This window comes from Fusarium tjaetaba, assembly GCF_013396195.1.
Source record: "Fusarium tjaetaba strain NRRL 66243 chromosome Unknown NRRL66243_c0000355, whole genome shotgun sequence".
Classification (NCBI taxonomy): domain Eukaryota; kingdom Fungi; phylum Ascomycota; class Sordariomycetes; order Hypocreales; family Nectriaceae; genus Fusarium; species Fusarium tjaetaba.
This window is the reverse complement of record NW_023501551.1, coordinates 1-14,688: the sequence shown is the minus strand read 5'-3', so window position 1 is coordinate 14,688 and position 14,688 is coordinate 1. Positions and strand designations below refer to the sequence as shown.

Genomic DNA, 14,688 nt, shown 5'->3' with positions numbered 1-14,688 from the left:
ACAAAGCAGAGTTGGCATCAAGAAAGCAGAACTAAGCAAAATGTAAATGTATACAAGGTCTATACTGAGCTCCCATGAGCACGTCAACCGTCTAGTAAAGAGCTCTTAATCTTCCTCGCCATTCCCTGTAGCAAAGTGTCCTGAGCGAGCGTTCAAGATCAGCACCCACCACCATTGGGCAATTCTGGCGGTCTGCTTTAAAGTCGAGATATCGCATATATAAACCCGTGACGTATTCTTCTTGTGCAACATCATCCATGTTTTGGATGTTCAGTAGCCAGAGACAGCCCAGCGAGGAAAGATAAGCTGCGAATTGGAGTCGGTCTCGTGGGCCCCTGTGCAAGAATTCCCGTCGCTGGATGCACCAGTCTGAATCGAACCGGTAGAGATAGTGTGAGCCGCAGGCGCGGCTATGGACCTGACTCAAGAGATTCTCGTATTCTCGAAATACGAATACAAAGAATGTCTGAAATGTCCTGACGCAAAGAAGCTTATCCCGATAGATGAAGTTCCAGGGAATGTTGAAGTCGGATCTACTGTCGCTAGAACCATAATCTTGGAGCAAGTTGGTGCTGAACCAGAGGGTGTGTCGGTATGCTTCGAAGAGTAGATATGCCCCGTGCAAGAGGCCACTGTCTAAGCTCAGCATGCGCAAATGCTTGCGGCCGCTGGGAGAACTTCCAGGGTGCATTTCCCTTGCCCTCGTGCGGTAATGTTCCTCGAACTTCTGTGATTCGCGAGTCAGCCGAGATAGCTTACTGAGGGCTCCTAGATTTAACCGCTTTCCTGTACATCGTTCTGGTAGCGATGTAAAGAGCGGTTTCATAAACTGAATAGCTTGAGGTCTCGCCTGGCAATGCGGGTCGTACTCGTATCTCCGTAAGCGATATATCATGAGCGCCTGTGTAAGGCTCTGACTGCAAGACTGTTGGTAGAAATCCCGTCGAAGGGACTGGAGGATAGGCTGCTTATGTTCAAGGAAAACGCATAAAGCGTAGGGATCGGCGCGGATTAGGGACTGGACATCCTCAGGAGAGTCAATGGAAGCGAGGATTATAATCATCAGTTCTGCTGGGAGTTGATCGAAAAGGTTGCCGGGTCGCCATGATGCTAGTTGAGGTATGACGAGGTTTGGGAATGGGAATTGTAGCGTGACTGACGGTGGAGGCCTGGGGTTTTTATACCGGAGTGTTAAAGTTTAAACTTGCATAAGGTTTACTATTTTGAAAGCTTGTGGGGGGGAATTCTATCTTTTGCTATATCCGAATTGCTTGTGTTGGCTGCCTGGAGTATATTCTCAACCCTGGAAAGTGTCTCTATCGTGAGAAGGTTTTCATCGAAGGCGAAGTAGCTTTCCATGGCAATCTAGGTTTCACTGCCAAAGCATAAGGTTTCTTGACAGCACTTTGCTCCTGGACAGCCAATCAAGGGTTGGCCCTTGCCTAGTCACCAAAAGCTTGTATGAATCGTCAGCCTGTCAATCGCATTGGTTGCATTCCCTGTTGAAGAAAATAAGGGAAATCTAAGACGTAAAACTACAGATTTCGGGGCATTAGATAAAAAGTCCATATGCCGATTGAATAAGTATACCGGACATCGGTCTGATTACTGATATGCTTAGTGAGAATCCCGCACATAGTGCGGCATATCAGCAACGCGGCCTCTTACTCGTCTCACCGCGAGCTGACGGGGCTAATATGCATGGATGTATATGTAAGTGGAAAACGAAGTATTACTTAGTAAGGACTCGACCTACGACAGCAGCGACAAAACAATGAGCCTATTTAAAGACCCAGAGCTCCCTCCATAATAGTGGTATTAGGTCCTTGCATCGCCGCTGTCAACAAGACAAAACCTTTATAAAATGTCGACCCAAGAAACTGCCAAGACTTTGTTCCTTACTGCTGATGGGATCGACTTCGCCTATCGTCTCATGGGCAAGTCAAACAGTTCTCAGCCTCCACTTCTCATGCTCAATCATGTCCGATCCACCATCGATACTTGGGATCCTGAGTTGATCAACAACCTCACCGCATCAGGTCGACAGCTTATCACCTATGACTATGCTGGACTCGGTCATAGCAAAGGTCCCGTCGCGACAAGCATCAAGGGCTTTGCAACCAATCTCCTGGCGTTTCTCAACGTTCTACTCTTGAAGCTTAGTGTCAAGGAGGTTGATGTCTTGGGCTTCTCGATGGGAGGGTATATCGCGCAACAATTGGTGCTTGATTCGCCTGATATCGTTCGCAATTTGATCCTCGCTGGCACGGGTCCCAGTCTTGGACCTGGCTTGGTGCGCCCCATGAATGAGATCCAGTCTATTGTCTTCAGCCCGACTCCTGGCCCAGCCACCATCGGCGCTTTCTTTCCTCCCACTACAGGAGACGAAGGCGCTGCGTGGCTCAACAGGAGTACATCGTCACGGGCTGGTGTCGCTGGCAAGAATGGCGAACCCGAAATCGCGCTATTCACCACAGGAACGCCTCTTCTCAATCTAACTCAGGCGTACCTTACCTGGGATGCAGACCCACTTCCATATGCTCTTTTACAAACTATCCAGAAGGACGCGCTTGTTACTTGTGGCGACAACGATCTTATAGTCCCGACGCAGAATTCTTTCGTTCTTGCGAGACAACTCTCGAGAGCCAACTTTGTCATGCTTCCGGGTAGTGGCCATGGACACCTGTTCCAGTATGCAGAGTACTATGCAGGACTGGTCGGAAGCTTTTTAGATGGCGATCTTCCGTCTGCTCCGTTCTCGGCTGGGGCGGTGCACAGGCTGGAATAGCCGAGTCATGTTAAATCGTCCAACTATACTTAGTGCATGTCTTGTCCAATAGTGGAGGAAGCCTTTGTTTGTCACTCCATGTCGAGGGGAACGCGAATGTTATTCTATGCGCTTTTAAACCGAAGGACTTCTTATGAACTGGGGGTTTCATTTCTGGGAGTCAAGTCAAGTATCATGATTGGGGCTATCTATCGAGCAGCTCTGCTTCATATATTCTGTTCTTTGTCGAAGTGCATCTTAGAACTATCAAATCCGAAGCTTGCCACCTGGCCAGACTGTAGTCCAAGGACGATAGCGTCTTCACGGACCGCTTTCACTGGAAAGGTGACATCTGTAGAAGAAGTGAAAGATTGGCCCCATGCTTTCCGGTCGACTGAAGAAAACTCTTGGGGTAACCGGAGAATCTTGTTATTGCCTTGCCATATCCAACCAGCTTCAGCATCAAGATCACAAGGTTGTCTCTTAGCCAGGGTGCTGCACACGGCGGATTTATCGTATGACGGCAAGGGATGCCAGCCGCGTTTTACACTCAGGTGATGTCGGTCCTCTTTGGCCTTCCAATAAATCCCGAAAGCATCCCAGTCGACTATGAACCTTTCCAACATTTCTCCGCTTTCAACGTCCCATAACTGAGTCTCGAGCACGTTAATATCCCGACTTTGAACTGTTACCCTATTCCTGGTACAATAATGAAATCCCATTATTGGAAATGGCCCCGTGAGTAGTCGCTTCACCATAGTCATAGTCTTTGTCTCCCATATGAAGATGGTCCCCGACATGGTGGCGACACTCACGTATTCGGTGGCTGGTGAAAATACAGGCGATATAAATGGCTTTTCCTCGCCGACTGACAAGATTGATGTTTTGTGGCCTGCCTCTACCCAAACAGCCACGAAATGAGAAATACCATTCTTATCTGTGTTTTCGTATATCATGAGCTGTCCGTCTGGAGATGTGGTAACAGCATTCTCGATCGAATGGCGTTTTGTATGATCAACGATCATCGAATGTGGGAAACCAGGCACCACTTCGCCCGTGTCTAGTCGAAAGAGCCAAATTTGTGAAGACCATTCGCCATCAGCTTCCGTAACAACGCCGATTGATTGACTCGCGGAAATCAGCCCATACCATGCTTCCCAGTCCCGGTCCAGATCAATGTGAATGCGAGTTTCAAGCGTATGATATTCTAGAATGGCGAGACTTTGCTGAGACATGAGTACTACGACGGTGTGACCCTGGGGAAAGAATATCTGTGACCCTGGGGAAAGAATATGTCCGTGAATTGCACAGGGGAATCTTCCTGATAGTCGTTTGGAAAAGATTTGGTCAACTTTGTGTGCGTCCTGTCCCAGAATTCGATTATACCATCGCTTGAACAGAAAGCCAGAAGGTCTCCAGTAGGGGAACATGCAGCTTTTCTTATATTGGATTGACAAATTCGTCGGGTTCCTGCTTCAAGATTCAAGATTTCAGATGACTTGTCCGAGACTATGAGTACCGTGTTTGTAGTTTCGTCCACGAAATCAATAGATACTGTCATTTTCCCTGTCGGAATCACTTGTGTTGTTGCCTCTATACTCCATAGCCGTACATAATAGTCCTCTAGTGATGCAAATGTTGAGGAACCTCCGACGAAAGCTAGGCCAGTCGTTCGTTCTGCTCTTATACTACCCTTATCAATTCTCTGGATTGTCTGAGCCGAAGAACTGGCTATGTTGCACAGGTAGATGCAAGTCCCCCAGACTCCAACAGCGAGTATCCAGGGCTTCTTTGGATCCCAGTCAATCGAACACACGCCTTCTTCGTACTCAGCTTGGCTTAGCGTGACTTCAGTAGCTTTGTTCCACACTTTGAGACTTCCACCACTCTCAGCCGTAGCAATCTTTTCACCATCAGGTGATATCGCAATCGCTTGTACCCTCCGTTCATATTTTTTAACCTTTCTTCGTATCTGAGCTTTCAGATTCCACAAGAAGATTGCTCTAACAGTTGCGTCTCCACAAGTTGCGAGTATCAGTTGCCCACAAGGTGAGAAGGCAAGCGTTTGATCATAGAGGTCGTCTCCATAATCGAAAACTATATCTTCGAGGAGATAGTAGGTCTTTAAATCCCACAACTGTATACCAAAGTCTTTCGTTCTGGTTGCCAAAATATCATCACAAGGTGAGGCAACGATGGATACAATCCGCTTGCCATTGTCAGTTGATATTACTTCACCTTCGTTCGCGAGAGACCAAATTAAAATTGTCTTATCTTCAAGAAGAGATACGATGGTTATATTATCTCGGCATATGGCGACCATTTCAGCGTCGGACGAATGCTGAAACGCTGCCATCTCGAATCCAGTAGTCGTATCGAAAGCTCTTATTGCTCCTTCAAAGTCTGCGGAAACAAGGATCTTGCCATCCCTAGATATATCGAAGTTCCAAGATCTTCCATCGAATGTCATGAGCTCGGATCTTCACTCATCTCTCAAGTCTGGATACCGTGTAATCCATCGTGGAATAAGGTTACAGAATGTAACACGCACAATATTCTTACTAGGGCTGAAAATAAGTGCTAAGGAGCATATCTGAAGAGGGGTTTTGCTGATAGTTTCATTGTTGGCGAGAATGAAACGATAGGCGTCCTGAAGAAACATAGATAGTTTGGGTGACCCTTCAGGCTAGCGTGGAGATGTCAGCATTATCTGTATTCGAACGGCCGGGACTGGTTCCCTTACAGTAACCAATGACTGAAGTTGTTTTATGATTGTGACTGATCGATGGTAGTCTTCCAGTAGGCTCAAGACTTCGAGCCAGAATAGGAGCTTCGTAGAAAGGAATTTGTAAACTTCACCACTATCATCTAGATAGGTCAAAACGTTCTTCAAAGTACAAAGCTTTGACAGATGTCCTGACCAAAAGAGACATGCATATTTGATGTGCTGCGGTATGTACTCACCAACTCGAGCTTTTGGGATATCCGAGGCAAAGACACCTGGATGGCGCAGGTTGCACATGTCTTGGTGAAGACCGTCGTCAAGAATAGACATGCAGTTTTGCATGAGATACTCATGAATTTCCGCGACATCGATGGAGAACTCGCTTCCAGATCTCTACTTATTGAGAAGTAAATCACGAAAGGACATGTGGAAAAAGCTCACGGGTGATGTATCATCTGGAGGAACCTCAAGTATTGAGCCAAAGTCCAGCAATGTTTTGCGATCACCTGCCGCTTTCTTCATCAACCTTCCGATGGTGGCTACCGACGGTGGTTCAAAAGCGAGCGCGATGATTCCAAGGATGCGTCGATAGCTTGTGAAAATAGTGTCCTTCTCGTCCTGGAGAAGGTTTCTTGTGGGAAAGGTGAGCACTTTGCGGTATATCTCGTCAAGGCGTGCTTCCGGTGTGCCACGATCAGTTTTGCCCTCAATCAGTTTCAGCAGTCGCTGACCTTGTATGCTGTCATTATCCGTCATATCGAGAAATCTGCATGTTGTAGCGGCGTAGATGAAAAGACCGTCGGCCTTCTCGAGAAGTTGAGTGAGATGATCATCCGTACACCAACCCTGTGAGAGCTTACGCCGTCTCGTGATATCTTTGAGTTTGGATCCCATGAACAAGGTGATGTCATCAGGATCTTCATCGTTCATCAGAAGCGGAATCTTCTCCAACGTAAGTTTCTTTACTCTTAAGCGTGGATCATCTAAGATCTGCGAGATGTGCTTCTCGGGTCGACTGACAACCAAAACCCTCACATCCATTGGATGAAACCTTCCAAGGCTCGTTAGAAGTCCGAGCAGCTCCTCAGCTTCTGAGCTGTCTTCGCGCTCATCTAGTGAGTCGATGATGATGATTAGGCGCACCGCTACCGCAAGAGTCTTGCTGACTTGGTCGAATGGTTCAGAAATAAGGCATCGCATCTGCTCAAGAAGCTTCTTATGACCGACCATTGAATCACGAAAGATACTCTGGCTGATATGCTCTCCAATATCTGGGAATGACACCGCCAACGTCTTTGCAATGGTGGGAAACACATGCTTAACAGTATTACGCTCAGGATCTTCATGACTGAGGAAGAAGGTAGCTCCAAGAAACGTGCGGTCGTCAAGTCCCGGCTTACGGTCGAAGAATCTTATCCTATCATGTAGGCAGTTGGCAACTGTAGCCGCAATGGTCGATTTCCCAGTTCCGGCCATACCAGCAAGCCAGAATATGGGTTCTCCAGCATGGTTCTCTGCCCATGCCTGAATAGTGTTGAGAGCGTTGCGTTGCGTCCCGGGGAGACACTGTCCTTGCTTGTCTATAACACTAGAGTTGAAAACCGCGTTCTCGACGTATGGAATTTGGTCCAGAATTCTGATCTTCTTGCTTTCAGTAGTTATTGAGGGTACGATTAGAAGCAACCTACATTCATCTGGGCTGACATTCTGTTTTGTAGATCTACTACTTTGGACATCGCGTCGTTGATAGAGCGGTCAACAAGTTTGAACTCATTCCTCAGTGAACTGCTTGAAGCATTACTGACTGCTTGATCGATTTCAAGATTCTTTTCTTTAATGTCATTGATCATCTTTTTCCAGTTGTTAAGGGTAAACATGTCTCCTAGCATCCTGCGAGGCTTTCTGTGCGCATATTGAAGAACGATGCGGATATGATATTCGTAGGCAATAACATAGACCTCGACAACCCTTTCTTTGATGATTTCGAGGACCCGGGAATACTCGACAGACACTCTATTAACATATTAGCTTGCTAACGAAGAATATTAGACAGTACCACTTACGGCACGGATGTTTTAAACTTCTCGCTCAAGAGATCCTTCTCCAGGAGTGCGTATCGAACCATAATGAATGAGATTCGTTCAAAGCCATCAGCAGCGCTTTCATCCTGTTTGACAATATTGTCCAAAAACTGTTCAAGGTACAGGTCAGTCACATTCCATTCAGTTTTTGAGGTGAAATTTACTGGGAGCACGGCCATCACTCCAGTCCATGCAAGTGACGCCGCTGGCTCGGCTGCGGCTGCGGCCCCGATGACGCTCTTGAAGCTTGTCAAGAAGTCCAAGGTCTTTTTGACTTGTTCTCGGACAACAATATCTCGATCTCCGATGCGAAAGGCAAGACGAGCTGATTCTAGATCATCCAAGGCTGTTCGCGCAATCTTCTGGATCGGGGAGTCTTCTTGCTGGCTCGGAGGATTCACAAGAGAGTCCAGAAGGCTGGCAGACTCTGGTGATAAGATATCAGCTAAGCCCATAGCCTGACAATAATATGGGCTTACGTGCCATTTCTCAATAAACCATAACGCTCAGCTAAATAACTCCTATAAGACGCGAGTAGTTTCAAAAACTCTGGGTCTTCCTTAGCCTCAATGTAGGCCTGAGTCCAGAGAGACTTGTTGACAGGACGGCTCGTAACATCGTTGCGTTTAGATAGAGGTGGATCAGCGGGAGAGATTGGGCGCGGATCCTGTCTTGCGTTCTCGTCAATCTTTGGGCGGCGTGGTAGTGTATCGTAAGTAGCAAGGTTAGACAAGGTTCGAGCGCGAGCGGTTCTATTGCCTGGACTAGAGACAGGCTAGAGAAATTGGTTAGTGATTAGAATCTCGGATGTCAGCCTTTCTCTTTGGATGATATACCTTGGGCAGTGTTCGTTTGAACTGTTTTTTGATCTTCTTTTTCAATCGGCTGAATCCCAAGCCAGCACCTGGGCTTTGCTCCCTCTGGGTAGTTCCTAGTGGTGTCATTGCGATATTTCACTAGTGGTCGAGATAATAGAGCGCTAGCGACGGCCAGCTAACTACGTAGATTGTAATGTTGGAAGTATGAACAAGATGGCGAAGCGGGGTTGAGTAGAAAGGCAGTTGCACATTGACATTTGGGGCTCGACTGACCAGAGAAAGTGCATATGCATGGCTGCCCGACTAAAGCAAGACAACCGGGGCAGTGCAGCCTTCACAACAGTCTGATATTCAGTGCTTGAAAACAGACCTATAAGTGGTTGCAGCGGCGACTCCGGCCCGCTTGGCTGCATTGTGGCAGCTGATCATACCACATTAGGCTGTTAGCTGCTAAACAGTTCACAAGACCCTCCGTTTCTATCCTTATCACTGGCTGGGTGCAATAGAGATAATGACTTTAAAGTATAGATGTGTTGCCCTCAATTGATTGATGATAAACCTTATAGTACTACACTAATACTGCACAGACTTGCCTCCATCTGAGACTAATGCAATACCGTTTACATAGCTAGACATGGTGCTGCTAAGGAAGACAACAGCATCGGCAATTTCGTCAGGGTAGCAAAGTCTCCCGAGGGGATTCGCAAAGACAGGATCCTGCTCGTTGCCGCCTTTCAGCGTCTTGAGGTCTGCAATAAACGGCGTATCGGCAATGCCGGGGCAGACAGCGTTGACGCGTAGCCCCTCCGGCCCATGCTCCAGAGCCGCACTCCTAGTCATACCCAAGACAGCGTGCTTGGAGGCTACATACGGCATAACGTTAAGCATTGCCTGGAAACCGCAGACGCTAGCAAAGTTGATGATGCTACCGATCTGGGCCCTGCGCTTGTCCTGTCAGTATGCGCTTGTCAACTTGCGCGGCTGGCTCAGCATGGCGCGCGCTTCAGCCTGCATGCAAAGTGCCACCCCTCTGGTGTTGATATTCATAACACGGTCGAATTCGCTGGTCGGAACATAGGCTGACTTTTCGCGAGACTTGACGACGACTCCCGCAGCATTCGCAGCTGTAATAGTGTTAAATAACTTAGATGGTGATAAATACTTGGGAAATCTCACCATAATCAAGAGTCCCAAAGGTCTTGACTGCTTGGTCAACCATGTCGTTGACCGACGTCTCGTTCGTCACGTCCACAACGAGAGGCAAAACCTTTACGTCCGGAAATTCAGCCTGGATCAATTTCGCCGTCTCGAGAACCCCATCTTTGTTGACATCTGCCAAAGTGATGCCTTTGACTCCCGCTCGCACGTACGCAAGTGACAACTGTCGACCGATTCCTGAACCTGAATTGGTGCATGTAAGTTCCTCCGTCCGTGGATCTCTCTCAGGGTTCTTACCGGCTCCAGTAACAAGCGCGTTTCCATTCAAGATATTCATTTTTGCGTACTGTAGCCTTTTGTTTGCTGCCCGAATCTGACATCTAGGGCCTGTCATACCAGAGTTATATCCATAACCTATCAGCTTTAGGTTTCCGAGATTCCGTGCATTCTTCCATGCCGTGACAAGCCGTGGCCGTATTCCGATAGTCGCGAAGCCGGCGGCCGGAAGCACGATTCTTAATCATTGAGCCGAGAACGAGTTGGCGGGGTCTGTCGGGAGGTACAATCCGCGATTGCCACGCTGTGAAACCTCCACGGAGCGAAATCCGCGGCTCGGAAAGCACCTTTTCCATAAAATCCCAACACCCATTGACAGTATGTATCCGGGCTCATAATAAGCACAGGTTTCTATATGTCGCAGCTCGGAATGCACTCAGAACGTGATATCAAATAGCACAGCAACAGTGCAAGGGTTAAGCTTGACTAAGAAAGAAGCCGCCTTATGATCTTGCATTCAGTCTGGTATCTCTCAGCCCAGTCAAAGGAAATTACCTGAAACATTGTTGTTTTATTATCTAGGCTGAATCATAAAGAGACCATTATGAATGGCTGATACCTTGGCAAAACAAGTTAAAATCACATAGAGTGACCTCAGCGTGAGATATGCTAGAGATTTGACTTTTCCAATACATGTTAATTGCGACTGTGTAACTTTGAGCACCGATATCAAAGATAATCTTAAAGATAGAGTCTATTTACTTTGCTATCGTTTCTACCCTTCCTCGCGACCATGTTGCTGTCATCAATCTGTGCTAGTTTGCTTGATCTGCTGAGCCTGCGCATCAAAATCCAGGTACCAACTATATGAGCCAAGGATTTACATTAGTAGACTCAACTTGGACGGCAAAAGAAAGAGAACGGCTAGGCTGAGGTTTCACTCACGTCAAATCGGTATTCTCATCGGCGCTTCTCTCAGCCGCCGTGAATCCAGTGGCTAGCCAGGCGAAGTTCATATCTTCAGATTCGCATAAGCTCTGCCACTCAAAGTCTTCATATCGAGGTGTAGACAGTAGCTCAAAGTAATGAAGCCGGCTTCCAGGGTGCAGACTATTTAGGTCGCCGTCCACAGTTCCATTCTTATACGTGCTGGCACAATGGATTGCCCAGGCCATTCGGCGTAGCCAGGCGAGAGCGTGTTATTAGTAGACGCAGGCGATATGTGGCTTAGGGACGACATAACTTTAGTTCTGCGTCTGGAGCTTATGAATGAGGTCGCAAATATATTTAGTTACTATCTCGATGGCAGTTACAATGCTGCCATGACCAAGCGGAGAATTTGGGCCCATCATGGTGAAATAATTAGGCATGTCTGTTGCTGTAACGGAAAGGTAGGCATGAGGATTCTTCAACCATTCTTCTCGCAAATTGACACCATTCCGTCCAATAATTGGAAATCGCGGAGCACAGGATAGATCGAAACCGGTGGCGCATATGATTGCGTCGACTCTACTGGTGACGGTGCCATCTGAAGTGGTGAGTCCGTCGGCAGTGAAAGCATTGACCTTTCCCCAGATGACTTCGCATTTCGGGTGGCATAGAGCCTCGAGATAGCCGTTGCCTGGTGTCGTGCGTCGGCACCTGGAATGTATCGTCAGTCATGTATAGCGACTAGCAAATTTGAACTAACCCAACAGCAAAATCTGGGAGCAGAGCCTGGAGCAACTCTTCCTTTCCGCCAGCTCTCAGTTTGGATGTCATCTCAGCGATACCAAACTCTGGATAAATCTTGATAAGAATCAGACGGACAGTGCATTCAACTCTACACCTATTGCCTTTCCCATCACCGGTAACATCTTTTCCTGTTCCATTTCCGATATCCATCATGTCCAGCACGCTGCAATCTCCTTCCCGCCTTGGGCTACAGCTCCAAGGCTATGACCAGGTCATTGCTCTATCTCAGGGCAACATCAATGAGGCCTTGGAGCTTCATTTCATGCGCAACGAAAGGCTCCAGGAGTTGAAAGCCATGTTCCCAACATATGGACCCAGAGGAAACTTGTCCTCTCCTTCGGTGCACTTGATCGACAAGGAGAACGCCGACCAACCTCAATTTCCAAAGCGGGACGTATTACTGGTTCGAGCAGCCTAGCAATACGCCACAGTATGTTGAAGATGGCTCCCCTCTACCAGTTGACCTGCCAACACGTGTCAAAGTTGATGTGTCTGGCTGGTCCTTGGCGTTCTTTGTGGACTTTTCCTTCAAGAGAATGGCTACCGTTCCAGATAAGATCAGGAGCGCGATTGAGCTTCCGAGATCTTACAGTGTCAATCAGTTATTGAACGACTTTGGAACGCCTGAAATTCTCAACCTTGCTTGGGATCACTGCAATATCTCAGGTGTGCCAGAATCTCAAAAGGTTACGTGCCGGGCGCAAATACGCATGTTTCTGGGTACACATTTGGAATCAGTTCTTCTCAAGGAACCTGACCACAACATTCTTGGCTACACTGTCAAGATAGACGCACCGCCAGATGGAAAGACAGCAGAACAACGACTCAAGGAGGGGTCCGCGAAATTCCCCAGTTTCCCTCCAACCTCAGTCCGGTTGCAGACTATTAATTATCGACCTGATGGGAAAGAGGTTCAGACCGGAAGTGAAAGAAGCGACCATAATGCCTTTCTATTCACTGAAATGATGCAGTTCCGAAAGATGCCCAACCAGGACCTTCAGTGGTCAGGCGATTGGTTCTACAACGGGATCGGCGGTACCTTGGCAATGTCGCGAGGAATCTTCCTAGACCAATACCTAGCTGAAAAGCTCCCGCCGGCTATCGATGGTCCGTAGAAAATGGTCAATCACATTGGAAATAGTATCACCCAGTTCAGGGACCACATCCCCGAGTTCCAATCCAAAGGTGACCAGGAGTGGATTTTGAAGAGGCCGCGTGATGCCAACATGAACATGAACAGAGGTACTGTAGTTCAACTGGCATACCATGGAGTGGACGAAAACGTTGCGAAATGGGGCGATGGGAGGTCTTCATTAGTTGAGATGGAACATTATAGGCACAACAAGGCTGAACTCTCTTGTGCTGTCGAGCAGCAAGTTGGCACTATTAAGATCAACATAACAACGGAGCTCAGAACCAATACCCAACGTACAGTCAAGACCCAAGTTGGATCGTCAGATCTTCAATTCGCATGCAAGATTCAATGGAACGCCACCATCGAGCTAAGAGCAATTGAGACAGATACGAGGTTCCTAGTCCGCGTCGAGTCGAAGAAGCCAGTTGTCGACGTCAACATTATTAAAGACATTGCCAAGTCTTATGGCACCGGGGAGGAAGCTGAGCAGTGGAAGCAATGGGTTCAAGAGGGGGCGGAACGCCGGAAGAAGTCGCCTCTCAAAGAGAGGGTTGAAGGCCACATTGAGAATTATGGGCATTTGATAGGGAGCATGGCAAGTAATTTGGAGGAGGTGTTGAATCAGCAGGGGCGGTCTATCTTTCCTGGTGGCGGAACTTTCGATATGAAAAATCCAGTCTTTTCGAGGGAGGGATATTTACTAATAGGTCTTACTTTCAGGGAGGGAGAGTAACTTTTGTATACACCAATGAGAGCAGTGAAATACTCTATGTGTATCCGGCAACTAGATTGCATGAGCGAGAGACGCAAGGGCTTAATCATCAAAGTCCCCTCTAAGATCATTCGCAATCCAGATCAGCTCTCCTCCAATCTGCTCCAACCTCTCCATATCCCACATATATGCTCCGCTTGTCCAAAACTCATGCCCTCGGCCAGTATCACAACAAATTGTTTTGAGTGAATACTCCAGATCAGCACCCACCACCATCGGACAACTTCTGCGGTCTTTCTTTAGCGCCTGGTATTTCCAGTACAAAGACAGCATGTGCTCATCTTGTGAAATGCTACTCCGCTCTCGAAAACTATGTAGCTGGCGGTACCCTTGTGAGCAAATATATGCTATAAATTGGAGGCGATCACGTTGGGGTGAATCTATGAATGGCGGTATCTGCCAGTCATCGTTGTTAGCGAACCTGGGGAGAGAGGGTGGACCAGTATTTCGGTAGTGGATCTGATTCAAGATTTCCTCGTATTCTTTAAATAAGAAGACAAAGACTGCTTGAAATGCCCTGACGCATAGAAGCTTCTCGTTATAGATGAACTTCCAGGGGATATGGAATGAGTGTACACTATCCTCATAGCCATAATCTTGCACCAAGTTGGTACTGAAAAAGAGACTGTATCGGTATGTGTCGAATAGCAGATACGCCTTTTGTATCTCTTGGCTTTCTGCCTCCGACAATGGAAGTCTCATCGGAAGACTTGGAACTTCCTCTTCCGGAAGTTCCTCTTCCTCAGGGTCTCTGACTACTATTTTTTGTGTCATCTTCCAAGCCTTTTTCGAGTAGGAGACGGCGAAATCATCTGCTTCCCGAAGGACTCCATATAGTTCCGATAGGGCTCCTAGACTTAGCTTCGATACTGAAAGTGGTCTCGGTGATGATGTCAAGACTGGCTTAATCACCTGCTCAACTTCGGCCCGGTCCTGACACTGGAATCGACCCTCCATATGTCGTATGCGACACACCAAGGCTGCTTGTGTAAGGTTCTGTCCTGGGAGAAGATTATTAAGAGCTTGTCGGAAGGGTAGGAGGATACGCTGTTGGTTCTGAAGGAAGACGGATAAAATGTAGGGATGTGCTTGAATTACGGATTGTAAATCCACAGCGGACTCAAAAGCAGTGAGAATCATGGTTATGAGCTCTGGCGAAAGCTTCTCGAATTGGTTGCTGGGCGCCATGATGCTAGGTGGGGTATGCTTTTTTTTTTTTTTT

At 47.5% G+C, this 14,688-nt stretch overlaps 7 protein-coding genes across 7 annotated transcripts; 2 read left to right on the top strand and 5 right to left on the bottom strand.

The window, feature by feature from the left end:
• Window positions 1-91: 91 nt before the first annotated feature.
• On the bottom strand, window positions 92-1,063 carry FTJAE_12703 (uncharacterized protein; the record flags this gene model as incomplete). The annotated part of the gene is made up of 1 exon (XM_037345777.1): window positions 92-1,063. One exon carries the CDS (start codon window positions 1,061-1,063, stop codon window positions 92-94), a length of 972 nt encoding a protein of 323 aa, XP_037200254.1.
• An 801-nt stretch (window positions 1,064-1,864) lies between these two features.
• Window positions 1,865-2,788, top strand: FTJAE_12702 (2-hydroxymuconic semialdehyde hydrolase; the record flags this gene model as incomplete). The annotated part of the gene is made up of 1 exon (XM_037345776.1): window positions 1,865-2,788. One exon carries the CDS (start codon window positions 1,865-1,867, stop codon window positions 2,786-2,788), a length of 924 nt encoding a protein of 307 aa, XP_037200253.1.
• Window positions 2,789-2,994: 206 nt separating this feature from the next.
• On the bottom strand, window positions 2,995-8,517 carry FTJAE_12701 (WD domain protein; the record flags this gene model as incomplete). The annotated part of the gene is made up of 10 exons (XM_037345775.1): window positions 2,995-4,131; window positions 4,380-5,170; window positions 5,330-5,453; window positions 5,511-5,885; window positions 5,934-7,136; window positions 7,181-7,505; window positions 7,556-7,683; window positions 7,738-7,990; window positions 8,053-8,348; window positions 8,410-8,517. The coding sequence occupies 10 exons, from the start codon at window positions 8,515-8,517 to the stop codon at window positions 2,995-2,997; spliced, it is 4,740 nt and encodes a 1,579-aa protein (XP_037200252.1).
• Window positions 8,518-8,964: 447 nt separating this feature from the next.
• FTJAE_12700 (dehydrogenase) lies at window positions 8,965-9,886 on the bottom strand (the record flags this gene model as incomplete). The annotated part of the gene is made up of 4 exons (XM_037345774.1): window positions 8,965-9,342; window positions 9,442-9,515; window positions 9,568-9,792; window positions 9,847-9,886. 4 exons carry the CDS (start codon window positions 9,884-9,886, stop codon window positions 8,965-8,967), a joined length of 717 nt encoding a protein of 238 aa, XP_037200251.1.
• Window positions 9,887-10,630: 744 nt separating this feature from the next.
• On the bottom strand, window positions 10,631-11,586 carry FTJAE_12699 (sterigmatocystin biosynthesis monooxygenase stcW; the record flags this gene model as incomplete). Its single annotated transcript, XM_037345771.1, has 4 exons — window positions 10,631-10,688; window positions 10,771-10,964; window positions 11,139-11,466; window positions 11,516-11,586. 4 exons carry the CDS (start codon window positions 11,584-11,586, stop codon window positions 10,631-10,633), a joined length of 651 nt encoding a protein of 216 aa, XP_037200250.1.
• A 124-nt stretch (window positions 11,587-11,710) lies between these two features.
• On the top strand, window positions 11,711-13,427 carry FTJAE_12698 (uncharacterized protein; the record flags this gene model as incomplete). The annotated part of the gene is made up of 3 exons (XM_037345770.1): window positions 11,711-11,953; window positions 11,991-12,670; window positions 12,716-13,427. The coding sequence occupies 3 exons, from the start codon at window positions 11,711-11,713 to the stop codon at window positions 13,425-13,427; spliced, it is 1,635 nt and encodes a 544-aa protein (XP_037200249.1).
• An 81-nt stretch (window positions 13,428-13,508) lies between these two features.
• On the bottom strand, window positions 13,509-14,654 carry FTJAE_12697 (uncharacterized protein; the record flags this gene model as incomplete). Its single annotated transcript, XM_037345769.1, has 1 exon — window positions 13,509-14,654. The coding sequence occupies one exon, from the start codon at window positions 14,652-14,654 to the stop codon at window positions 13,509-13,511; it is 1,146 nt and encodes a 381-aa protein (XP_037200248.1).
• Window positions 14,655-14,688: the final 34 nt, after the last annotated feature.